This window comes from Mirounga leonina, unplaced genomic scaffold, assembly GCF_011800145.1.
Source record: "Mirounga leonina isolate KUSES-001 unplaced genomic scaffold, KU_Mleo_1.0 Mir_127, whole genome shotgun sequence".
Classification (NCBI taxonomy): Eukaryota; Metazoa; Chordata; class Mammalia; order Carnivora; family Phocidae; genus Mirounga; species Mirounga leonina.
The window spans coordinates 72,959,024-72,984,168 of NW_023270316.1; the positions used below are offsets into that span (position 1 = coordinate 72,959,024).

At 48.2% G+C, this 25,145-nt stretch overlaps 1 protein-coding gene across 1 annotated transcript; it reads right to left on the reverse strand.

Moving 5' to 3' along the window:
* Window positions 1-13,984: 13,984 nt before the first annotated feature.
* Window positions 13,985-19,254, reverse strand: PDX1 (pancreatic and duodenal homeobox 1). The gene is made up of 2 exons (XM_035002972.1): window positions 18,757-19,254; window positions 13,985-14,975 (listed from the first exon to the last, which is right to left on the reverse strand). The coding sequence occupies exons 1-2, from the start codon at window positions 19,160-19,162 to the stop codon at window positions 14,527-14,529; spliced, it is 855 nt and encodes a 284-aa protein (XP_034858863.1). The 5' UTR covers window positions 19,163-19,254; the 3' UTR covers window positions 13,985-14,526.
* Window positions 19,255-25,145: the final 5,891 nt, after the last annotated feature.

Genomic DNA, 25,145 nt, shown 5'->3' on the forward strand with positions numbered 1-25,145 from the left:
TTGCTTTGGCTGTTCTCTTGGCACGGAGTTCCTCTCTCGATCCCTCTTCTCGGCTGGCCCACTTCCAACTCTGCTAAAAGTTTCCTGACTCCCCAGGTGTGGTTTCTCCTTCCTCTGTGTTCCTTGAGCACTTTGCATAACTCTCTGCTATATCACTTATGACATTTTATTATAATACACCTTTCTACTTGTCTGATTCTTGCTTTTGACGATGGATTTCTTGAGGGTAGGGATCCTCTATTTTGCCTCTTTCTGTCCCCAGTAATCAGCAGAGGACCTGGTAAATAGTCAGCAGTTCATTCAATTTTGTGGAATGAAAACAACCAAACAGAAGACCACAATAAGGAATCACGTCATATAAAGTTCCCTTCACAAAAGCAACTTGCTCCGCAAGCAACTTTTACCTTGTCTTCTCTGGCCGGCTTCTGACTGCCACAATAGGGTGGAGCAGTGTCTTACCACCCCCACACTCTCACGCCCCAGGAAGACTTCCCATTCCCTTCCCAGTCAGTTTGACCTTGAACTGCTCCATCTGTTGGCATCCTAAATCAGACCGCCTTCCCAAGTACCATGCAGTTTGACCCCACGTCAGTATTTCTGGTTGTTGAGCCTCTACAGGTCAGCCAATGATTAATGAGGTGAAGAAAGGCTTCCCGAATTTTAAGAGCAGACCTACTTGCAATTGGGTACACTTGTTACATTGTCTGCAGGAAAAGTGACAACAATTTAGTCAATGTTCTTTTAAATCATCCCATTTTTTTCTCAACATAAAGTAACGTTCAAATAAAAAAATTTAAAACATCATCTGCAGTCCCTCTATTCATAACCACTGATAACATTTTAAAAGTTTATTACTAATTTTAAAGTTAGTACATTCCTATTGTCAAAAATATAAACAATGCAGAAGAACATGAAGTAAAATGTAAAGGAATACCCACTTCCACTCCCCAAAACTAACCACTCTTGATATTTGGTCGTGCCTTTAAAAAAACAAAAGAAAACAAAACTATAAAGCAATGATTAAAAAAAAAAAAAAGCACAAGATCTCAACAACACTAATGAAAACAAATAACAAAATTCCACAAAACTGACTCAGGTCAATTAATTTTAAAAATCCTAGTCTTGTTTTTATGAGCGGCTGACCTAATCCTGTGGGGGATGCTCTTTGTGGCCCTCTCGCCACACCACCTGTCTTGGATATTCAGTATACGGCGGACAAGGACAGCGGGATGGATGAGGGCTCTCACAATACTTTATCAGCATTGCTTGGTGACCCACATAACGGCTGCATTTTGTAAGTGGTAAAAATAAGACAGCTGAAAATGAGGTCTTAACTCGCCTTTACAAGCTGATGGCTGAACTGAGGAAAGCAGCCTGGAGTCTTAAATGTGTTTCTAGTCTCTGTTCCACTTCTCATCTTTGAGGACTTGACAGCTGTGTGGCACCATAGGTAATAGCTTGGATAAATAAATACGAAGTGTGAAGTGATTTTATTTAACCTCCAAGGTTAAATAAAGTTCAAGGTGGAGCCCTAGAGTTTAACTGTCAATATGGCTTTAGTTGTGACTGTTTTCAAGAATATGGACTTTGTGGCTGATTTATTTCCTTTAAACATGCCTTACGCATACTTTCCAGAATCAGCTACAGGGTTGGCCTTGAAAGAGCAACTTCTTTATGTCCGGGAGAACTTGGTTATATTTGCACAACAGGTTGAAAAGATTAACATCTGAAATGGATTCTGTATTTACCTGTTTACTTTCATGACAGTGTAGAAGATACGGACTTTACAAACAATAGTGGGAATCTTAGAGAATTCACACTCACATTCCACTCTTGCCAAAATTCAGCTCTACTTTTGTGTTTTGCCTTTTGGAAATATTCTTTGCCATCTATTCACCTTTGCGTTCCCAGCATCTAGCACAGGAAGGGGTCCGAAAGAGGTCCATCATTGTGGGCTAGCCCAGCCCAGATTCCACATGGATGGGACTATACCAAGATATAGAGACTAAGAAGCATGGTTCCCTGGGGGCCATCTTAGAAACTAGCTACCATAGAGGGACACTGTTGAAGTCAGGGAAGGTCCAATGGTTGATGAGCTAACAGACTTGATAGAGGACCCAGGGCATCGTCCAGAGCCTAGTATAGTTTTTATTATATTATATATAATGCATCGTTATAATTATTATCAATAAATCTTAATGTAAGGAAGAATGGAAGAAAAAGATAAAGGCAGGCAAATATAGGAAGGGTAAGTTGGTGGCCCTTCCAGCCAGAGACAAAAGAACATTGTTTAAAAGCAATACAGTGGTTTTAGAACTTGCACGTATGCACTGATGGGCTCAGAGAATGAAAGGGCCTGTGAGTCCAGGCTGGGGAATTTGGCCTTGACCCTTCAACTATGAAAGCTACTGAAAAAAACACTTTAGGTAATAGAGAAGTGAGGTGTGGAGGTGGTCTGGGGAAGCTGGTACTGGAGACAGTGAGATCAGTTAGGCTATTGCAGTGCATCTAGAGAGGAAGGAAGAAAGTGTTAAGGGAAAACCGTGGTGGGGGAGGCAGAGGAGGAAACAGATTTGAGATAGTCCTGGAAAGGAGGATGAGCAGACCAAGTATTCTGTGATTTGTGGTGTGACTAAGAGGATTTGAACACTATGTTTGAGGACATTTATCTTAATATGCTGCATTTCCTCCATATATTTATTATAAAATAACACATTATATGAATATATATAATTTCAAAGTAAACACACCATAAGAAATAGTACATTCCTAAAGCTTCTTTTTGTTTTTAAAGGTTTTATTTATTTATTAGAGACAGAGAGAGAGAGAGAGAGAGCATGAGCAACATGGGGGGGTGCAGAGGGAGAGGAAGAAGCAGACTCCCTGACGCAGGGCTTGATCCCAGGACCCTGGGATCATGACCTGAGCTTAAGGCAGACGCCCAAATGACTGAACCACCCAGGTGCCCCCCAAAGCTTCTGATGTAAAACAAAATGTGTAACATGATATTTTAAATTAAGGCACAGATTTTCCCTTATATCATTCCCCCCCCCCTTTTTTTGTAGTCTCCATGCCCAGTGTGGGGCCCAACGTGGGGCTTGAACTCACAACCCTGAGATCAAGACCTGAGCTGAGACTAAGAATCAGATGCTTAATTGACTGAGCCCCCCATGTGCCCCTCATTCCTTGATAACATGTCTCATGGTGACAAAAGACACCTCGTCTTTCTTCATAGGGTTCCCATCTTACCCAAGCAGCCTAAAAACACAATTTTAATAGCAATTCAACTTCAAAGTCTAGTCTTTAGATAGATAAGCTAAGTAGTCAGCTATTTCCACACAGATAAACTGTGTTTTGTCTTGGCTGGTCACTACCAGTCTATGTGGGGTTTCCAAGGAGCCAAGAAGGCATGCTCAGTGAAGTTTTGGAGCTGAAGGAAAAAGATAAAATCTATCTTTTCCCCTTTCATGATCCATCCTTACCCACAAAGCACACTGGATTGCCTCCTGGTCCGAGGTCTGATCAGGAGACAGAAACAACACGTTACCCCCCAGGGAGAAGAATCAGACATGAGAAACTATGAGTGAAAAAAGAACATGAAGGCATCGTGTAAGTAGTGAATGTGAAAGCCAGCTACCCTGCTAGGGCTGGGACAACAAAATAAAGAGGACGTAAATATGAAAACTTAGAAACTTGAAGGGGATGCCCCCTGGAGCTGAGATCTCTGAGGAGGGACTGCTGGCCAAAGGCGATGATGTCTTTGTGAGATTGTTGATGCCCTTGTGGAGGTGTTGGTTCAGGAAAATCCCAAACTGGAATAAGCTGCTGCTAATGGACTAAACAGGTGCTGTCAGAAGAAGCCTGCCCTGCCTCTCACTGACGTGAACAAGAAGCAGAAACAAGGCCTCCCTCCTGCCTTGTGCCATCAAGCCTCCCTCTAGTGCCTCCTACTGGTTGACAGAACCAAACCCACAGCCAGTTGCCAAAGAAGAAATGTAGTTTTTGGTGTCTGGGCTCAGCCCCACCATCACAAAGGAGAGTTTAGAAGGTTGAGTTTGAGACCAAGAAATAAGAGCTTAATGATCGCATTTGGATTTAAAAGTGTTTGACATGAGTTCACCCCTTGCTTTTCTTTTCTTTCTTTTCTTTTTTTTTTAAAGATTTTATTTATTTATTTGAGAGAGAATGAGATAGAGAGAGAGAGAGCATGAGAGGGGGGAGGGTCAGAGGGAGAAGCAGACTCCATGCCGAGCAAGGAGCCCCATGCGGGACTCGATCCTGGGACTCCAGGATCATGACCTGAGCCGAAGGCAGTCGCTTAACCAACTGAGCCACCCAGGCGCCCTCTTTCTTTTTTTTTTTTAAACTTTATTTAAGTAATCTCTACTCCCAATGTGGGGTTCCAACTCATGACCCTGAGATCAAGAGTCAAATGCTCGCATGCTCTTCCAACTGAGCATCCAGCTGCCCCTCCCCCTTTCTTTCTCATTTCTAATTCAACTTTCTCCCTCCAAAGAGGCTCTGAGTTGGTTTCCAACAAAGGCACATACTAAATAGGACATTTAAAAAAAAAAACTTAAAATCGATAAAATAAAGATTAAGCACCACTCAACACTGTTTTCAAAACTTGGTAAGGCAACCAAAGTAGAAATATATTTTGTATTACGGGGACTTTATGCACATGACTGAAAAAAGTTTCATGAAGCAATTCTCACTAAGCATAAGGTACTCTGATATTTTCTATCCTATTTTATTTAGTTTTTTAGATTCCTGATAACCCACTAAACTGTCTTCATCAATGACTAAGAGGTTGCAAGCTACTGTTTGAAAAACACTGATATAGAGGAAGGGAAGATCCAGTGTTTTGTAATTGCATATAACATTTAGGGCCCATTTCCATATCAAAAAGTACTTTTCACACACTTTGTTTTATTTAACTCTCACAGCAATCCTGTGGCGTGGGTATTTCCCCCAATTTACTAATGAGAAAACAGACCTAAAGATACTAAGTCTTGTGCCATGCAGTTCAAAGAGTAATGAATGGTTAATGGAGAACTAGAGGCCATTTTTTTCTGATTGAAAATCTCAGCCTTTGTCAATATGCTATGCTAGGATGAGAGATGAAGTTGAGCTCTAATTGACCACTAATTTTAGGGTTGAACTTTCTGGTAGACAAGACAAACAATGAGTTGTGTAGTGCTCATTGTCTGAGGAAAGCAAGCACATGAATTTGTCTGAACAAACTTCCTTCTAGAATTAAATCCAAGGACCCCATACCTGGACTATGTATAATAATAAATATGGTTTTCACCTGTGGTTTTTGCAGAAAACACCAAATTATAATGACAATTTTTTAAAAAGATTTTATTTATTCGACAGAGAGAGATATCGAGAGAGGGAACACAAGCATGAGGGAGCTGGAGAGGGAGAAGCAGGTTCCCTGTCAAGCAGGGAGCCCAAGACATGGTGCTTGATCCCAGGATGCAGGGATCATGACGTGAGCCGAAGGCAGACACTTAATGACTGAGCCACCCAGGTGCCCCTATAATGACAATTTTTATATAGACTCTTGGTAACAGTGGTAGAGACTGCTAGCTGTCCCTAGTATCCGTTCTACCCTTCCTTCTTTAATGCTCTCCCTTCCCCCCCCTTTTTAAGATTTTATTTATTTGAGAGAGAGAGTGAGAGAGAGAGAGCATGAGCAGGGGGAGGGGCAGAGGGAGAAGCAGACTCCCCGCTGAGCAGGTAGTACAACGTGGGGCTTGATCCTGGGACTCTGGATCATGACCTGAGCTGAAGTCAGACTCCTAACTGGCTGAACCACCCAGGTGCCCCTCCCTCCCATTTTTAACTAGACAAATGGCCATCCAGAATAAAGACCACATTTTCCAGCCTGCTATGCATGTAGGTGTTCTCATGTAACTAAGTCTTGTTAACGAAGTGTCAGCAAGAGTGGTGTGACTTCCTTGAAATGTCATTAAAGGGAACTGTATGCATTTTCCATTGCTGTAATAACAAATCAACACACATTTAACAGCTAAAAACAACACAAATTTATAATCTCCCAGTTTCTGCAGGTCAAAGGCCCCCTTTGGCTCATCGTGTGTCTCTGCTCCAGGGTTCACATGGCCAAAATCAAGTTGCTGGCCAAGTGGGCACTTCTAGGAAGGCTCTGGGAACAATTCGGGTTCCTGGCAGAATGCAGGCCCTGAGGGTGTAGGACTGAGGTCCCCATTTTCTTGCCAACTATCACTTGGGGACACCTCTTCACTCCCAGAGGCCTCTCTCCAGTTCTTGTACCTGGGTCCCTACATCCCAGAGACAGCAATGGCATATCACATCCTCTCACACTTGGAATCTCTCTGACTCTCCCTTCTGCTGCATCTCTTGGATTGCAGCTAGAGAAAGTTCTCTGCTTTTAAGGGCTTATATGATCAGATTGGGCCTACCAGATAACCTGGGATGATCTCTCTATTTTAAGGTCCCTAACTTAATTACATCTTTAAAATACCTTTTGCCTGTAACAGAACATATTCACAGGTTTGAGGAATTACCGAGTGGACATCTTTCAGTGATCAATATTCCATCTACCACAAAGGCTTACCTTTCTTCCTTGTTTCTTCCCTCCTGCTGCCTAGAAAGTGGGTGTCATAGCTGGAGTCACAGCTGGGATAATGAAGTAAGGGCCACAGTCTAGGGATAGCAGAAAGAGAAGCCAAAGCAGCCTGAGTCCCAGACAGCTCTGGAGCAATATTCCAGTCCTGAACTACCTACCTCCCGACTTCCACGTGGGAGAGAAATTAACTTCACTCTTCAGTCACTGCTATTTGTGGTTTCTATAAGTCACTGTCAGATGTAGCCAATACATTAATGTCTAAGGAAATGACTTATTAAGGAGGTCCTGGGACAATCACCTATTCCCTGGGGGTCTAGGGACCCCTGAATAAATTTCACTTTGAAGATTTATTTTTTTTTAATTTTTAAGTAATCTTTACACCCAACATGGGGCTCAAACCACAACACTGAGATCAAGAATCGTATGACTGACTGAGCCAGGCAGGTGCTCCTGAGCAAATTTCACTTTTGTAAAGGGACTTTGGTCATCAGACTATCCCTAAGTTAGTTACACATGCGTGCCTTACATATAAAGCTGGTTGAATTTGGGCATCAGTGCTATTTGAAGTATCACTTCAGTGTGGCTGGCTTTTGCCTCTGTGTTTTATAGAATTGTTGGCCTATTTTTGCTCCTGCCTGGTCAGCACCGATGTGGCTTTTCAGCCCAGACACTTTTCTGTGAAGAATCGGGACAAGACCTAGCTACCCCTCTCAGAGGGAAGATGTAGGGCCTCGGGGGAAAAGAGGCACCTCTAGTTTGTGTCACTATTGTCTCCTCTGGGGTCCTCTGTCCCTGCCCTGGTGGGACAAGAAAGACCCCAGCTTCTGGAAGAACTGGAAGAACTTCTGGAAGCTTCTGGAAGAACCACATGCTGCATAAAGGACCCCACCCACCAATGCATGTTCTCTTCACATACAGTAGTTTGTCTAACCCTCAGGACAATTGAGTGAGATGGTACTATCCCTAATTCATAGGTGAGTAGCTGAGCTCAAAGGGATTAAGTTATTTGCCCTACTTCAGAAGGGTAGTAAATAGTGGAGGCAGAACTAGAAGTTAAACTCTGCCCAGAGTACTGAGAAACAGCACTTTTAATCTCCGTATTTGTCCATTGATCCTTTCCTTTCTCCTCCATTGGATCTGAGGACAAAAGCCAGCATGAAAGTTGGCTTGTGTTTTTCCAAAGTTGGTTTGTTTGTGTCTTTGTGAGAGGCCCACTCATCCAGAGGAGAAATGATTTACTTTACTACACTTCTGGCCTAGAAAATTAGTCTTTCAACATTAAATAAAAATAAGCCACACATTTATTAATTGCAATAAATTCAATTATCTGGTATTTTCAACCAAAAAAAAAATCTTGGAAATTATTTTGTACATTTTATTGGGTTTCTAGAGCTACTGAAGTGGGTATAGCTCCATGTAATAAATCAATTTCAAATTGGCAGTATTTTCAGATGTATCTAGAAATGTGAAGCTTCTGGATTTAAAAAAAAAAGATTTTATTTATTTATTTGAGAGAGAGAGAGCATTAGCAGGGAAAAGGGCAGAGGGAGAGGGATACGCAGACTCGCTGCTGAGCATGGAGCCTGATCCCAGGACCCTGAGATCATGACCTGAGCCAAAGTTCAGAGGCTTAACCGACTGAGCCACCCAGGTGCCCCAAAGCTTTTGGATTTCTTAGAGCATGTATAAATAATTTTTCAAACTCTCAGTCCTTGGAAATGACTAATTGAGAATTCAGGAAAATAACAGAATTTATTCAAATGATATTTACTCACAGCAAAAATGTTGTAATGATTTTTATATGTGTAATTATCACTAGAAGTAGAGTTCTGTGTTTTCTTTTTTTTTTTTTAAAGATTTTATTTATTTATTTGAGAAAGAGAGCAGGAGCAGGGGAGCAGAGGGAGAGGGAGAAGCAGGCCCCCTGATGAGCAGGGAGCCTGACGTGGGGCTCGATCCCAGGACCCTGGGATCAGGACCTGAGCCGAAGGCAGACGCTTAACCGACTGAGCCACCCAGGTGCCCCGAGTTCTGTGTTTTCTATAATGCGGGCAAGAATCCTGAATGCATGCTGATGATATAACATATATTTAAGGTCTCTGTATGTTCTATGTTTAGGGAAAGACTCCAAGCAATTCAACTTGAAGTTGAATTATAAAATATCGCTTAAGGTTTGAGGTATCTATCTTTTCAAAAGCCATGGCATCTCATTTATAGAGAAAAATAATTTTAATTAAAAAAGGAATAAAATTTTATTATGCCCATTCTATCTCATGATATATAAATACAGCATATTTTAATATGGGAACCTGGCATTGACAGGTTATCAGTATGTAGCCCAAAAGAACCATTTCTGCCAGCCACTTTCACTCTTAAAACAGTTATTGGTAGTAGAACTTGACCTCCTCTTCCTACCCAGAGTTACCTGCAGGTCATTTCCCACTGCTCAAGCTGTCCACTCGTAGCAATTCCCTGAAGGCTGGCGGCCAGCTAAGAGGCCATGTATCACTCCCAGTTAGTTCCTCTGCAGGGAGACCTTGCTGCTTCCTGTTGCCTTGCCTCAGGTTCCCATTATATTTATTGCCCCCACATCAGCTTGCCAGAATGGGTTGAGTAAAATCTGATTCAATGTCAACCCAGAATCTCCCTCTTCTGACCCTTCTAACTACCTGATTTCCAGGAGGGTTTCTAGATGACACTGTTGATGTATGAAAGACCTTAGCTGTGAAATTTTTTCTTAGAAAGAAAAAAATTAATTCCTTATGCACTCATGCCATACTCTAGCAATCAGTCAGTTTCCATCAAAGTTCCAAGCTGTGTACAGACAGTTTTTCCTGCCTTCAGACATTGTGTCAACACAGAGAATTGAGACCGTTACCTGAGTGGACAGTTTTCAACAGCAGCTGTGTCATCAGACATTTGGGAAATTGCTGTGCTGGGCAGAAAAAAAATGAGTATATAGGAGGGTGTCTCTGGTCCTCAGATACACACTGATCACTGTCACCATTGAAACCCACTTAAGACACACCCTAAACATAGGCACACAAACATACACAGGCATACCCAGACAGGCAAAGATAGGGAGACTCACTCCAAGACACTCACCACACCTACACAGACACAAAGATCTAGAGAGAAAGAGAAGAGGGGAGAGAGAATGAGGGAATGGGAATATAAGAACAGGCAGACTTCCTCAACTTGAAAGGACTGTGCAATGCTTTGATTTCATTCGAACTTACATGCATTGAACTGAATTCGTTGAAGAGGAGATGGAGAGGGTGACAGCGCCAGACCAAGGGAACCAAAATTGATTTGGGAAACCAAAACAGTCCTTGTGGTTCAAAAGGAGAAATTTGGGGAACCTGAGCGGACTCCTGTTTATTCAGTTAAGTTCACAGGTAATCAATCCAATCTCCACGACTGCAGAGACCATCAGGAGAAGTGATCCGATTTCTTAAAACTGTGAGCCCTTCCAGAGAAGCACGTGTATGACTACCAGAGGTGCCCAGCACAGAGAGCCCAATAAATGATGCATTTATTTGCATGATGATGCAAATGATGACAGTCCCGGACTGAAAGGTCCAAGCGAGTTACAGGTATCAAACCTGTTACAAACTATAGGCAGATCCTGAAAATCATCACCAACTTTCAGATGTTATTCTTGCATTGTATGCATTTAGCTTTTAAGGTGAGAGCTTCTTTGAGAAACTGTTACCAAACCGACAGGAAGAACTATATCCCAGAAGAAAAGGAGATTTTTGTTTGCAGCGCACTATACCTGGTACCGTGTGATTGCGGCACTGTTCACAAGGAGTCCCCATAGCTCCGGTCCCTGCTTGCACAGCGGTGTGCTTTCCTGGGTTCTCCACCCCAGCTCCCACTCTCTCGGTGGCTGAGGGTGTGTGGGGGGAGGAGCTCTGTGCCGAATTTTCCGAATCCCCGACCGGCACTTCTGACAAGAGCTGGGAGACCCTTTCGCAGTAGGTGCGCGGGCAGGGAGCGCTCCTGTCGGCTCCACCAGCGCCCAGCGGCGCTCCGCCAACCTCGGGTCGTAGATTCCGGAAGGCGCGGGGCATGGCAGGGCTTGTGGTTCCAGCTTGGATGATCAGCCCGGCTGGGCCCGCGTGGAGGTGCGGGCGGGCGCTCCTGGGCTTGTCTGCGCCGTGAACAGAGCCCCGCAGTCGCGTGGTCCTGGAGCGCACTCGCCTGACGCGCGCGCATTTGCGCGGGGGCACTGAGTACGGCGTTCCCGGAGCCCCTCTCATCTTCCCCGCCGAGAACACTTGCCCCGAGAGAGCTTTCCAAGGCTCCCGGTGTCTTTTTCTTCCCGGAGAAGAGTATGCCCAGCCAGAAGAGCAGAGGGAGGCTGACAGCCCTACCCGAGAGGCAGGTACCGGGGTCACCTGAGGAGTTCTGGGACCTCGAGATCCCTTGATTGGCAGAAAGAGGCCCTTCGCAAGGCGCCGCCGGCTGTTTTGTTTTGTTTTGTTTCTGGGCTCCTGAGAGATCTCATCTTTACCGGCCTCCTCACTCTGGAGACTAGGCTCTGTGCGCGGGTTTGGGTTTGGGACTCCAAGCGCCCCCGCCACTTGGGCCCACGGTTCGCCTGCATTTGGCCGAGGGTGGCCACGCAGAGTTGGAGATTCACGCGTCGAGCCCCACGCGGGTCGTCCTATGGGGTCTGACCTAGCCCCTTTGGCCAAGAGGGGTCGAGCACCAAGTGGCTCTCCCGACCCGGGAGCTCGCCCCTCGTTCTTCCTCTCTTCCTGGCCCATCTGGCTAGCTGGGCTGCGCTCTGTGCTGCCTCCTTGGGCCTCCCTGGAAGGCTGGCCTTTACTGGCAACATCACCTCACCTCTGCCACTGCCACATCCTCACCCTCACCGCGTGTACTGGCAACGAGGCGCTGGGCTCCGTAATAAACACTTCAAAGATATCATCCCATTTTATGGAAGAGGAAACAGAGAATTAAGTGATTAGGTCACGACTACGCTGAATTTTCTGGATTTCATGCCGGGGGCGTGGGGACTTGAAAGCTGGAGCTCTTCCCCGTGGGAGGCACCGCTCTGGCCGCGGGTCTCCGAGTCGCCGTGAGCCGCGAAGCTGCGCTTTCAGCAAAACTTAAGGATCCCGCGTCCGGTGCTGGGCGGTTGGAGACTGCACGCCTGGCCCGGAGTCAACACCTGCGCCAGCACCTGCGCCCTCGGCCGCCCAAGCCCGCCCCAGAAGAAAAGGAGATTTTTCTTTGGGTTGGCGAACTCTCCAGCCCGCGCGGAGAGGCCACGCTACAGCCGGGGCAGCGCGCGAGATTGGGATGGGAGCCTCGGAGAAGGAAGCTGGTTTGCTCTGGAGCCCTAGAACCCTCCTTAGCCTCGGAGGACAAGTCTCCGCGCCTCCACCAATTGGGTGGCTGAGCTTCAGCTAGTCCTCCCCACCCAATATCAGCTTCCCTTGTGTAAAAGGAGGACAGTTTCACTTACCTGGTGAAGGTTGTTGTGGGAAATCAAAAGAATTTACTTATGAGGAAGGGAGTCATAAAACTGGGAAGTGTTAAGGATCACTGGTTATATGAACAAGTCCCATTAACAGCGACAGCGTGGGGATTTGTCAAAGGAGAGGGGTTTTAGGGCTGGCAGGAGACCTGGTGAATCTCTGCAGCAGCCCCTCCCCGCTTGCTTCCAAAAGGAATGATGGTCATAAAACAATGTGGAAGGATGACTATTTCTAGATAGTGAATTAAACACTTTACAGGTATTTTGTTTAAATCGCACAACTCTGCGAAGTAGTATTTACTCCCACTTTACAGACAAGGGAAACTGAGGCACAGAGCAGTTGAATAATTTTATCTAGGTCACCGGTCGGTATTTGAGGGATGCGGGTGTGAAGGCAGATTTGCTAGACTCCGGAGCCCAGGCATGTCTGGTGAAGCTGCAGGGCAAGGTCATTGTCTCCCCAGTGAGGTATCTCACTGATGAGAAAGTTCCCCTTTCTGAGCAACTGAACCTCTCTTACTTTGGAGGGGCATTATGACTCACTTTCTTTCTCTCAAAAAACAAAAACAACAAAACAAAAGCAAAACCAACACCAAAACAAAAACAAGCCCTGCTGTCTCTTTGCAAAGAAAACAGCAGCGACCCCTGGGAGTGAGCCAATGGCCTGAAAGGGTGGGAGCGCTCAGGTGGTGTTTTTCCGGGTGCAGTGCAGCAGAGGGGGGAGCAGGTGGTCCCAGAGATCAGAAGCCCACTAAGTCAGGGCCTGTTTGTCCCTAATACAAGACACTGTTGACCTTGGGGCTCCAGGGGTGGACCCATCCAAAGAACACTTCCTTCAGAAGAACCACTGAGAAAGGCTTTGCCTCAGACCTCTGCTTTGGGAGGAACGAGGAGACCTGGCCAAGGCCTTGGCCAGCTGGTGCATTTTCCTGGCTGAAGCATGGCCAGCATGGCGCAGGATGAGCTGCTCTTGGCTCTGTGCCATTTGGCACTAGCCAGAGGCACTTAGAACCCCTATGCTTCTGCCTATATCACCTGAAAAATTCATCTTCAGCAGTGAGTCAAGTTAAAAACAAAAACTAAACAAAGCCTAAAATCCACCAGCTCACACGCTGCCCCAACCTCAAACCCAAATGTGATATTTCTTCATTGCCCCCTCTTCCGTGGTTAGTACCAAACAAATAAATGCCGCTTTAATTTTTTTTAGATGAAACGGAATCATTGCATGGCAAGAAAATCTGATACAAAGCAAGGGAAATCGGTTTGCATCTCTTCTCCATGTTATCCATATTTATTAATTGTTTTCCACAAACACCACCTGAACACAAGGCCCGGACCCTAAAACAAACAACTGACGTGGAAACTACAGACCTGGTTGTAAAGAACTGTTAAGCAATTTTTAAACTTTAAATAAAAATAACCAGTTTTCAAACTCCCCAGCCACGTACATTTTCATCATTTCTAAAGATTTGGGAATCATACTGTCTCTGTGAATAGTTTCCAAGGTGGGTCAGGCCATGCTGCTCGCCTTTCATACAGCCTCTCCTGCCCTGAGACTAGGAACTAAATCCATCTCCTAAATAGAAAGCTCCAAATAGCTTCAGTTTAGTGATGGCTTGGGGGCCATCTTTCTCCCCCAAATCCCTTGCTCTAGACTCATCTCCACCTGCCCTCTCTCCAAGTGTTGCACAAACTGAATGTACAGGGACTCTGACACTGCCTTTATATCCCAGCCCTGCTGCTGCCCAGCCACCTTGCAAGACGTCCTCTTCTTTGGAGGAAAGAGATGCAGATTGAAGGAGATGAGCTGGTGAAGTATGTGGCTACACTAAAAAGGATTTTAAAAAGGAAGAGGAAGACAAAAGGAGGAGGCAGGGGAGGAGGAATTATTCTATTCCACCGGCATCAATTTCACTAGGTCTTTGAAAACTGAGACCTTTCCTTTCAATTATTTCTAAGCTTTAGAGTGGAAGCCTGAGTAAAATTGGCTCTGTTTCAGGAGAGATTAAGGTGCTCCATCCAGCTTGCCTGCAATGTGTTGGGGAGCATTCCAACTTGTAGTTTCTGTGGTCTTTTGAAGAGCTGGCTTCTCTAAAGGGGTCCATGGTTCTGGAGTCCTAGGACCTGCACAGCAGCCGCAGATGTTGCCAATCCAACCATATCACCGGAAGAGGCCCCAGATATTAGAGAAAACCTCTCTTCTCCTTCCAGGTCTGTCAGTGTCTCCCCAAAGTGCCCCAATTGGCACAGGCGCCTGAGAACTCGAGTTCTCTCCTTCTGTCTGGGGTGGCTTCCGCAGTTTCTAACCCCTTGAACGGCCAGAGGCCGCGGCTGGTTGTCCACACCCAGGGTCCGAGCACACCGTTCCCCCGTCTTTCTCAGTGGTTGAAGCCGCCTGGCCAGGAGGAGCCCCCATCTCTCACCGGGGCTCCTGCGGTCGCAGGGGCGCGACACTGGAGGGCTGCGGCGACGCGCTAAGGCCAGGTGGCAGGCGTCCTTCTCGGGCGGCGGCGGCGGGGACAGTGGGCGGCACAGCACCACCGGGGGGCAGCGATGGTGGCAGCACCAGCAGTTCCTCACCCGAGGTCACTGCACAGTCCTGTTCCGGTTCAGCATCCGTGCCACCCCCGGCCACCGGCCCGCAGCTGCGCTTCTTGTCCTCCTCCTTTTTCCATTTCATGCGGCGGTTTTGGAACCAGATCTTGATGTGTCTCTCGGTCAAGTTCAGCATGACGGCCAGCTCCACCCTGCGCGGCCTCGAGATGTATTTATTGAATAGGAACTCCTTCTCCAGCTCCAGCAGCTGTGCACGCGTGTAGGCAGTGCGCGTCCGCTTGTTTTCTTCTGGCTCCGCAACATAGGCGCCGCCTGTGGGCGACAAGGCAGGTGAGTGTGGTCCCTCAACCCCGGCTCCTCCTGCCCCCCCCCCCCCACGAAGCCCAACACTCCAGCCCCAATCCTGGGAGCCCTGGCCCCCCAGGCGCTCCTGACGCCCAGCGCAACCTCCTATCCCAGAGCTCAGTCTGGGCTCCTGCAGCCCTTCTCTAGTAAAGGTCACCTTTTCTTGGAGGTCAAAGCAGTGCGTGCTCTCAGGCTCTCTCTGTGAGCAGGCGGTGGGCTCTATCAACCAGTGATTCTTCAGTGCGTTCACTTGGCCTGTGTTTGGGTTGATGGTGATTAAAATGCACATACAATAGAGATCTAAACCTACTTGATTCTACAAAGGCAACAAATGCCTTTAATATAGGACTTTTTAAAAACCACAGCTTTCTAAGAATGACTCACAGTAAGAATACATTTCAGATCACTACCCAGTTCACACACGGACATAGAACTGACACAAAAAAATTTCAGGACATACTCAAATGATAAATTATTGAACACTAAAAAAAATTTCAGGACATAAAACTGACTTTTACCATATATGATACGATCTAATAGTAAACTATTGTTTTCTATTATTAATATATATTAATAGTAAATAGTAAATATATATAGTAAATAGTATATAGTAAATATATAAAAATATATTAATGGTAAACTAGTTTTTACTTTACTATTTCATTTTTTAAAAAAGGTCTTAGCCCAGTTAACTGATTTCACCATCAACTTATAAGTGCAACCCTCATTGTGAAAAACCTTCAGCTAATAAACACCCTGAGCTTATGACATATATTGTTATATCTGACCATGTGTTATCTCTCTATACAGTTGTATTGTTGTAATCATCCCCGACTCAAGAGCTGGTAAATTCTCTATAATTCTCTATAATTGTTTTAACCTCTGCGGGATCCCTGCCCTGGAGAAGAAGGGAACCTATCCTGGGCCCCAAGGAATGTCCCTGTCAGCCCTGGCCTCTGTGTCCTAGGCTCCAAATGCTGGAAGGTGAGCGGGGAGCCTCGGGGGGTCGGATTCCCACTGGGAGCGGAGAGCCCTATGGAGAGCCCTATGGAGGACTGGGTAGTGGTGGAATCAAAGGCTCCAGGCATTCCAGCTCCAAGCCCGGGTGGCAAGGAAACGACCGCTGGCCCAGCAAATTACCGCTGCACACCTGCTGTTTGCCGCTGTGCTCCAGGTCTTGAGCTTTTTTCCCTTTTTCCGCGGGATACCGATTGCACGGAGCAGTGGAGTTAAGTTCCTCCAACATTCTAGGAAGACGCCTAAATCTTCTTGTCTTAGGACAGAGTCTGGGATATTTCTCCTGTGACTGTTAGGAAGCTTTAGTGAATTGAAAAGCTAGTATGGGTGTGTTTGGGCGGGAGGGTTTCCCCCTAGGCCAAAAGGAGGTGCCCAGAACCCAAGGCTGAGGCTTGGGCCAGAGTCAGCAGAGGAGTCCTGCTCCCTGGGGAGCATCTCCAGAGTCTTACCCTTCTAAGCTTTCCTGGGCATGGGAGAGAAGCAAGGGAGCCTTAAAGCAACGTTAAAAAGGCCCTCCGAGGTTCTTAAATTCAATCCACAATCTCTCTGGGCTCTGGCCCTCTTCCGCCAGTGTCACGGAGGTGCTGCGAGCCTCTGCGGCAGGGTCCATTCCCCCAGCAGACCGATGCTCAGGACAAGTTGGCAGGGGACGGAGGCTGTTGGTGGCGTTATTGAGAAGATGTCAAGAGTCCCAACATCTGCGCCCTTCCCTAACGCGCAGGGTGAGGTCGGTTTAGGGATAAGCCCGCCAGTGAGGCTGATGCAGTTCATTTTTTTAGGTCGATATTTTCAAAATTTCCTATAGTATTGTTGTTAGTATTAGTATCTGTACTACAGATGAAAGCCCTTTGATCACATTACTCTCCTCAGGGCTTTGAAACCCCACTAGGAGTGGGCAGGCGCGTTCACAGACCCTTGAAGCTCTGTTCCTTCCAGGGTTTTCGGGGAGGACCTCTAGGCCGCAGGAGCACCCTACAGACAGCGTCCAGGAAAGGGGATTGGCCCCTTCCCCCTGGGCGGAGCTTGTAGCGGGTAGAGGGCTCTGGCAAAGGCCTCTTCCCCTGACTCTCCAACCCGAGGAGGTTACCCTTTCAGGGTTCCCCCATCCCGGGGCAAGGCCGCCCATTTGTCATCGGATTTTACTGTCTGGCTCCTTAGGTCTGCCCGAGCCCAAGCTCCACCAGTGCAGGGCTCACACCCAGGGGGTGGGGTGGGGGAAGTTACCCCGCTTCAGAACTTTTCACTTGGGGCCTCCCTAGGAGGGCCGGGAAAGCGGGAAATGCGCGCGTCCCCAGCCCCCACCCTGGGTGGAGGGACCTGGTCCTCCCGCCTCCCAAGAATCCCGCATTTCCCAAGACTCCGCAGCCTCTGGCGGCGGCCGCGCGGGCTGCGTAAGTACGCACAGGCGCCGGGCAGCGTCGGGCAGCGTCGGGCGCCCCCCTCACCCTGGGCTGCGCGGTAGGTGGGGAAGACTGCGGCCGGGTTTGGCCCTGTCCTGACTCCGGATGCGGACCCACCGAGTCCTCACACTCGGCCTTCGCGAGAAAGTGAACTAGGGGGAGAAGCGAGCCACGGGGACCCTGGGCGAGCCCGGACCCCACAAAGCTCGCTGGGCTGCCCCGGGGTCCGTGTCAGGCACCGGGGGCTGACAGGGCGCCGAGGACTCTGGGGTGTGTGTGGGGGGGAGCCGCCAGCCGAGCCTCTTTCCCCCTACCCCGACTACTGGAAGGAAAAGAAAAGTCAACTACGCGCCATGCAGGTGTGACCACAGGTGGCCGCGGCACGGAAGCGATAACATTGTGTAGCGGCCAGAACCCGCGGCCAGCTCGGGGCGGGGAAGGGGCCTGGGGGCCGCTCCGCGTCTCAGCCTCCGGGCTCCTGGGACGACCTTCTGTGACAAGCCGGCGCCTAGGGCCACGGGGACCCAGTGCTCACGCCTCCCTGAAACGGGCCGTGCAAGGAGGGCATCTCCTTCCTCAAACTCACTTGCTGGGAAGCAGCGCGGGGGAGACCCCTTGGAACGTTTCTGTGTGTTCAAAAGTGAACTAGCATCGCAGACGCCTCTCCCAGCTGCTGTCGCCCCTCCCAGCTGCTGTCGCCCAGGCTGAGCAGCCAGGCCTCGGTCTTGCGGTGAGTAGCCCCTGCGCCCCAACTTCCCAACCCCGGGCCGCGCCGAACGCCTTTGCAAACTTGGGTGCAGTTTGTCTTCCCTGCTTTTCTGCATCCACTGAGTGCCTCCAAGACTGCCTGCACTCCTCTAATGAAGCCTCCCGGATGGGCCCAGGGCCCGAGGGGGGCCGGGACTCTAAAGGCGCACCCCGGCCCGGGTCGGTAGCATCCCAGAGCCCTTCTCGGCTTCCTTGACGCTCACTCCTTGGATTCCGGGCCAGGCTGATCCTCCAGTGGAGGAGGATCCGGAGGGTCTGAAGCCTGGAGCTCGGCCATGCCTTAGCTCTCTGCGGGTGCGCAGGCTGCTGGAGTTCAGTGTACAGGGAAGGAAGGGTTTAAGCTTCCAGGAGGAGAGCTGAGCGGAGAAGACGCTCCAAGTGGGACCAGATAGGCGCTTCTATGCAGGAAGGCCTAGTTGGCTCCCTATGTAGTTTAGTCCGACCCCGGTTGTCCATAGGGACTGGGAACGCGAACCGGTAGACGGTCCTGGGGAGCGTTTGGGGGTAGGGGCAGCCGGTACGAGAGCGGGTGAGGACAAAGGGGGGTGGAGAGCCAGGCTTACCTGCCCACTGGCCTTTCCACGCGTGAGCCTTGGTGGACTTCATCCACGGGAAAGGCAGCTGGACGCGGCTGGGCTCCTCCAGGGCTCCTGGCTCAGCTCCATCCGGGAAGGGCCCGGCGGGCGGGTGGGGAAGCGCGAGCTGAGCTGGGAGGTGGTGGTGCAGGTGCGCCACCGCGGAGTCGTCGGTGAGGGGAGGCACCTCGTACGGGGAGATGTCCGGGGGGCTGCCCTGCTCCAGAGCGCCCAGGGTCCCCGGGAACGGGGGCGGCGGCGGCGGCGGGGGCTGGCGGCCCATGTATAGGCACGCAGGGGGACTGGCGCTGAACTCTGGCGCGGGGCCCCGCTGGAACGCGCATGGGTCCTTGTAAAGCTGCGTAGTTGCGTAGTACTGCTCCTCGCTGTTCATGGCTGCCGCCGGGGCTTGCACGCCAGGAGTAGGGAGCTGGAGCCGGGGAGTTGGAGCTGTGCAGCTCTCCCACTCCCGGCGCCACCCTTGCTCGCTTTGACAGCTCGGCTCTGCTCGCCCAGGGAACCCGCCACCGGCGGGGACTGTCTGGCCGGCCGCCGCGCCATAGGCTCCGCTGTGCCCCACGTGGCTCAGCCTGGGGCCATTATTGGCCTGGCCGACTGCCTTAAGAAGCAAGGCCCAGGTACCCAAGAGCACCTGCATTTGTTTCAGTTTTCTCTCTCAGCTGAGTTTACCGCACACACCTGTATGCGCAGCTGGCCGTGCTGTGGAAAGTGGAAAACTCATGAAAATATTAAGATTTACATTCAATTATAGAAATATATTTTCATTATACTTTGAGTGATCTATTTTCTTGTTTTGATAATGTGCATAATATATTAGTTCATTAATATAATTTATAAATATACCTATGCCGAGGTTGGGGATTTAAGCTTTTTTTTTTTTTTTAACTGTTAGGGAACACGGTCAGAAAAGTTTACCGAACGGAGCTCTATAGGTCAGAAGCAGTTGGTCCTATTTTATTTATGAAGTTTGTGCACAGCCACGATGATGTCCATGTGTTAACTACATAAAGATTCAGCATTCGTTGTAGGTTTTTTAATCTGTGGCTGTGCTCCGGGGACTTCTGGAGTGTAAACTGTAACTTCAGAATCGTTCACAGTGGCTTTTGATTTTTTTAAACTGAAGGACATTATTAATTTTGATTTTGGGAAATTTGGGTTCATTTGACCAACTCAGTGCAGTTTCCTAATGTGGCGGGGCGGGGGGGGGGGGGGGGGGGGGAAGTAGCGTCACCTCTTGTGGCTGGGAGGAGGGGACGGGGTTGGCATGGGGTTTCCAGATCCGTAATGGCTTTTCCACGATCCTGACACACAGCCGGAATCTGTCAGCTGGAAAACGCGTACTCCAGCGTCCGATTGAAATAAGGCAGGTCCGAGAGAGGAGGGAAATGTTAGAAAATAATTAAAAGCGCAGCGTTTTTATGACAGCGTCAGTCTGGGGCTTCCACCGATTCCGTAACTTATGGGTATTCTGGGGTCCTCACTTAAATAGAGATGATTTTTTTCCCACCGGACGATGCAGACAATCTTCAGGTCGAGGTGGCACCCAAGTCGTGGCCTGGGTATGACCAACGCAGCCGACCCGTTTGCCCAGGGCGTTCTGGGTGGCCTTGGACCAGGTCCTTCCAAAAGGACCACATTCCTCGAACCAACATGGAGGGTTTTAGAAAAACTGGACACATTTGCCGAAAAGCCTTGGCAAGAGGGAACGTGAACCACTAAGGGGAAATCACTGCGACCTGACTTTCCTAAACCACAGACTACATCCAGCCCTCGACGAGGAAGATTTTAATGTATTTTCTCCTTGTGGAAATATGTATTTTAAATGCATACGGTCTGAGTGCGCTACTCTGAAATACTCTTTGTCATTAAAAAGCAAAAGCCAGTTGGGAATTTGGACTTCCCTGCAGATTCCTTGCCTTGTGCGATGCAGGTGCCGTCTCAGCATTTGCGTTTAGAGGAGTGCTGAGCACCAAGTGGCCGGCGCCTGGGTGGCGACGCGCACAGCTCCCGGCCTTTTTGGTGCCCGCGCTCGGGACTGAGGCAAGCCGGTGAGGTGGGGGGAGTTCCGGCGATTTCTTCAGGGAAACGGGCCACCTGCGGTCCTAGGGGCCAGGGAGGAAAAGGCGGTGGGACCCGCGCACCTAATCTCTGCGCGTCCGCGTCAATGAATCCATTGTTGGCGGCGGCCGCGGAGGACCAGACGCTATCACCGGGCCGCGAGTGACCGCATCGATCAGCAGGCAGGGCCGGAGGGGGGTTGCCCGGCCGCGGCGTGTTGACCCTCGGAGATAATCTGCCAAGTCGCCGCGGGTTGACTTGGCGACGCGGTTATGAGCCGGCGGCGAGCTCCGCTTGGGACAAAGATCGGCCACCTTCCTCCCCCCAACTCTTCCCTTCCTCCCCTCCCCCCTTGGCAACTCCGGACTCAGTCCGTAGACCCCCCCTTCTCCTCCCCCGCTCCCGCCTCGCCCGCCACCCCCGACCCAGAGTGTTTATTTTGCACTTCTCGTCTAATTGCACATTTCTGTAAATTGGTCTCCATTTCGATGCTTCATTTGCTCGCATTTAAAATTTTTGCTCGGCCCTGCAGAAAGAAAAGAGGCGCTCAGCAGAAAGCAAATCCGCCTATCGCGCTGCTCTCTGGCAAAAAACCGGGAGCCGGAGGCTGAACAAAAACGTGGGGGGAAGGGGCGGGGGTGCTGAAGGTGTTCCGTGGAGGCGCTTTCTCACTTTCACAATTAGCATTTTCTGTTGCAATGGCAAACAGCCATTGATTATGGTGGGACAAAACCAACAGGGTTTTTGGATTGGCTAATTATAACGTATACCCATATAGAAAACGCACCCGCACAACCTTGCACTGAGCAAGAGCGTGTATTGTATTTCTTCTGTGGATATAGCTCGTGGTATCATAAAATCACCAAGTCCATTACAGGTGAAATGCGTTTCCGCTCTGAATCCCTGCTGACGCCTTCTCCCCTCTCGCCTCCCACAGGCCCAGGAGCGATACCGAGCCATTAGGCGAGCGCCTTCCCGAGCCATTTAACAGCAGCTCTTATGGATAAATAAACAAAAAAGGCTGTAAACCAATTATAGTGTGGACAGTGAAAAAGTCGTTTATTAGCAGGACGTCCTGATAGCCCTCGCAGATACTGGAGATCCTCGCTTGCCCTCTTCTCCCTTTCCCTTCTGGAGACACAGTTTGTGCCCCCAAGAGCAGAGGTGACCTTGTTCTTGGTCAGTAGCTGAGTCTTCCAAGCATGCCAAGGGCTGAATTTGATTTAGTGATAAGAATTGTTAAGCCACTGTATTCCACTACTAAGGGGGAAAAATAATAGATGAACCTCACTTAACTCCAAAGATGTGTTTATAATGAATTTGTGTGGAATTTAATTTATTAGACCATCTTTGTTTTTATAATTAACTTGCTGTTAAAAATAAAAAGTTAAACGCTAAAGCAAACAATGTGCTGTATGTAATGAGAATACTCCTTCCGTAATTTACTTTGAATTTTTGTACAGGAGCCTTTTCTTCAGTGGGCACTTATGCTGGTTTTTATTCCCCCAGGGCGAATCCTTCTCCCCTCCTTCGACTCCAGGATTTTCTTAGAGTCTGGTACCTAGGTCTGAGAGGGCCAAGGGTAACTTGTTCAGAAAAAACTTCAGACTTTGAATCAAAGGCTTTCCACACATTCATGGGGGCAAGCCAGCAAAAGTGGAGAGTTGAAATTATTTTCTGGAAAATTCAGCACCACCCCCCATTGTATAGATAGATGCAGCCTAGAAATGGAAGTTAATTGGACAGTTGTCCTCTACCTCACTGGCTCTCTTTAGCATGAGAGAGGAGTAGAAGGGGCGATAGGTCAGACTTTGTGTACCCCAGGACTGTGTGCTGCCCAGTTGCCCACACTGCTCAGTGCTTTCTCCCAGGAATAGAACTGGCAGACACTAGCCCCTTCCTCCCGTTTTTAGTTAATCCTTCCGAGGTCCTTAGTTTACTTTGCAGCTGAAAGGAAAAGTGTGAAAGGAAGTTGGCATTCCAAAGCGTCTAAGGCCCCCTGCTTGCTCTTCCCCCAGGATCCCCATGGCCTGCTCTTGTAGTTCCCATCCCTTTGGCTTGCTTTCCCCAGGTTCCCATCTCTGCCCTATCATCCAAATGTGCAATCTCCTGAAACCCCAGCCCTGGCCATCCCTTTCCCTTCTTCATCCTGGATAACCAGCTTCTTGCTTCCATTGAAATTCTCCCCCGCCTTTTTTTTTTGCCCTCCACCCCCCTCCCATCACTCTTTCCTGTGATGAATCCTTTTTCTCCTGGGAACCTTTCCTTACCTCCAGGAACCCAAAGGAGGCTTGACCCACCTTTCCTGGCCATTCCAGCCGTCTTCCTAAACCATCCCGCATTTCACATGGTTTATTAGTTGGCAGACCAAATATTTTCAATAATATTTATTGATTAAATAGCTGTATAGCCCTGTATATGTGCATGTCTGCAATCTCTTTGAGTGACAGAAACTCAGTAGAAGAAATGTGTTCTGGCTTTGGTGTACCCTGGAAAACTCTTAAGAGCTGTAAATACCCATCTTCCAAATCTGCTCCTGCCCCACACAAGCTGTGTGTCCCTGGCAAGTTATATAATTCCACTAAGCCTCTCGGTCCTTATTTGTAAAATGGAAACAATAGTACTTCTCCATAAAGTACACCCATTGTAGATAGTAATAATAATAGCAAACATAGACAGCCAGGCACTGTTTCAAATATTTCACATTTGTTAATCCTCACTAAAATCCCATGAGGTAGGTACTATTATTCTTCTTTTGCTCTACAGTACACTGAGGCACAAAGATGTTAAGTAACTTGCCCAGAATCACACAGCCTAAATCCAAGCTGAGGAGGTCTGGCTTTAGATGTGACCCTATACTGTCTTGCTATGTGTAGACAATGAAGAAATATTTTTTAAAATTATTTGTGTGAGAATTCAATTAGACAAAATGTCTAACATTCCTGGCTCTTCAGGGGCACTGAACGAATGGTCAACTCTTCCTTTTTTCCCCCTAGCATTGCTTATAATGCATCTCTAAGTATTTAACTATTGATCATTATTGCATCCAAAAGAATGGCAGAGCTGTTACCACAAGTCCATGTTTAAGGACATTTCCAGGCAGGTAGACCTAGAAACACTGTCTTTTAAGGGAATGGGCCCCAAAGTGGGGCTGTGCTTTAAGTGGGTAGAGGAGGTAGGGAGCCCTGGATGGCACTTGTTCCTGCCAGCCCTCCGCACACCGCAGAGAGAGAGAAACAGGTGTGAGGGAGATGCAGGGGCTTCATCTTTACATCCAGGAAAGTCCTGAACAGAAGACTTGAAGGGGGAGAACTAACCACAGCTAAATATGCTGTTCCTATCCCAGGAGGTGTGGAATCCGGCATCAAAGCGGTATCTTTATAGCCAGAGGCCACTCCCCCACTGTATTTTCCATGGTTCTTCCATTTCCAGGTTGGAGATGAAACTATTATCATAAACTCAGAGGAAACCCTAAAATGGCTTGGGAAGGAAGGGAGCAGTTCTAGCGTCCGGGTCAGAGCAGTCCTGGAATCCTGCTCCATTCCTACTTTCTCCAGATAAGGAAGGTGGTCGTGTGCAACCCTGGTCTTCTTTGGAAGGATCCAGAAACACTCCTGTCAAAGTGATTCCTCTGCATGTCCCCTGAATCTAAGACCCATAGAAAAGTGTTAAAATGAGATATCTGTGTGGATTAAAGTGGGGGAGTCAGCTCTACCTAGGGTACAATCATTCCCTCTCCTGCAGTAATGAAAGTATAGGCAGATTGTTTGACTGTGGTCTCAAATTCATTGAATTTTCCTGTTAGTAATTCTTCCTATGGTAGATATGTCTTATCAGGGTATTGTTGTGCAGAGAGAAGCTGTATTTGAATAAACTTATTTTGTGTATTTTCTCCAGTCACACATTGTAACACATTTACCTTTAAGCAAATCCCACAAAGGTACAGATTTCTACTAACCGATGAAATAACAGAGATTCATAGGGTGGTGTTTCTGGAAGTGTGATTCATGAACCATATGTATTAAAATCACTGGGATGCTTACAGAATGCAAGTAGCCTACTCTCTCCGACCTACTGAATAACCATATGTGGGATGTGGTGGGACTTGAGAATCTGCATTTTCAACACACCAAAGGTCGTTCTTAAGCACGCTATGAATTAAGAACAACAACAGGAAAGTGAATTCACTTGAGCTATAATTTATTTGATATATGGAGACTCATAGATGCTCTCAAAGAACAAACATTCTTTAAGCATGGACGTTCAAATAAAAATACACCTCTCTATATCATAAGATT

Bases quoted from the DNA above. Each gene is read 5' to 3' on its own strand.
- PDX1 (XM_035002972.1), bottom strand. From the start codon at position 19,162: ATGAACAGCGAGGAGCAGTACTACGCAACTACGCAGCTTTACAAGGAC. The intron at 14,976-18,756 runs GTAAGCCTGGCT...TGTCGCCCACAG, and splicing joins GTGGAAAGGCCAGTGGGCAG to GCGGCGCCTATGTTGCGGAG.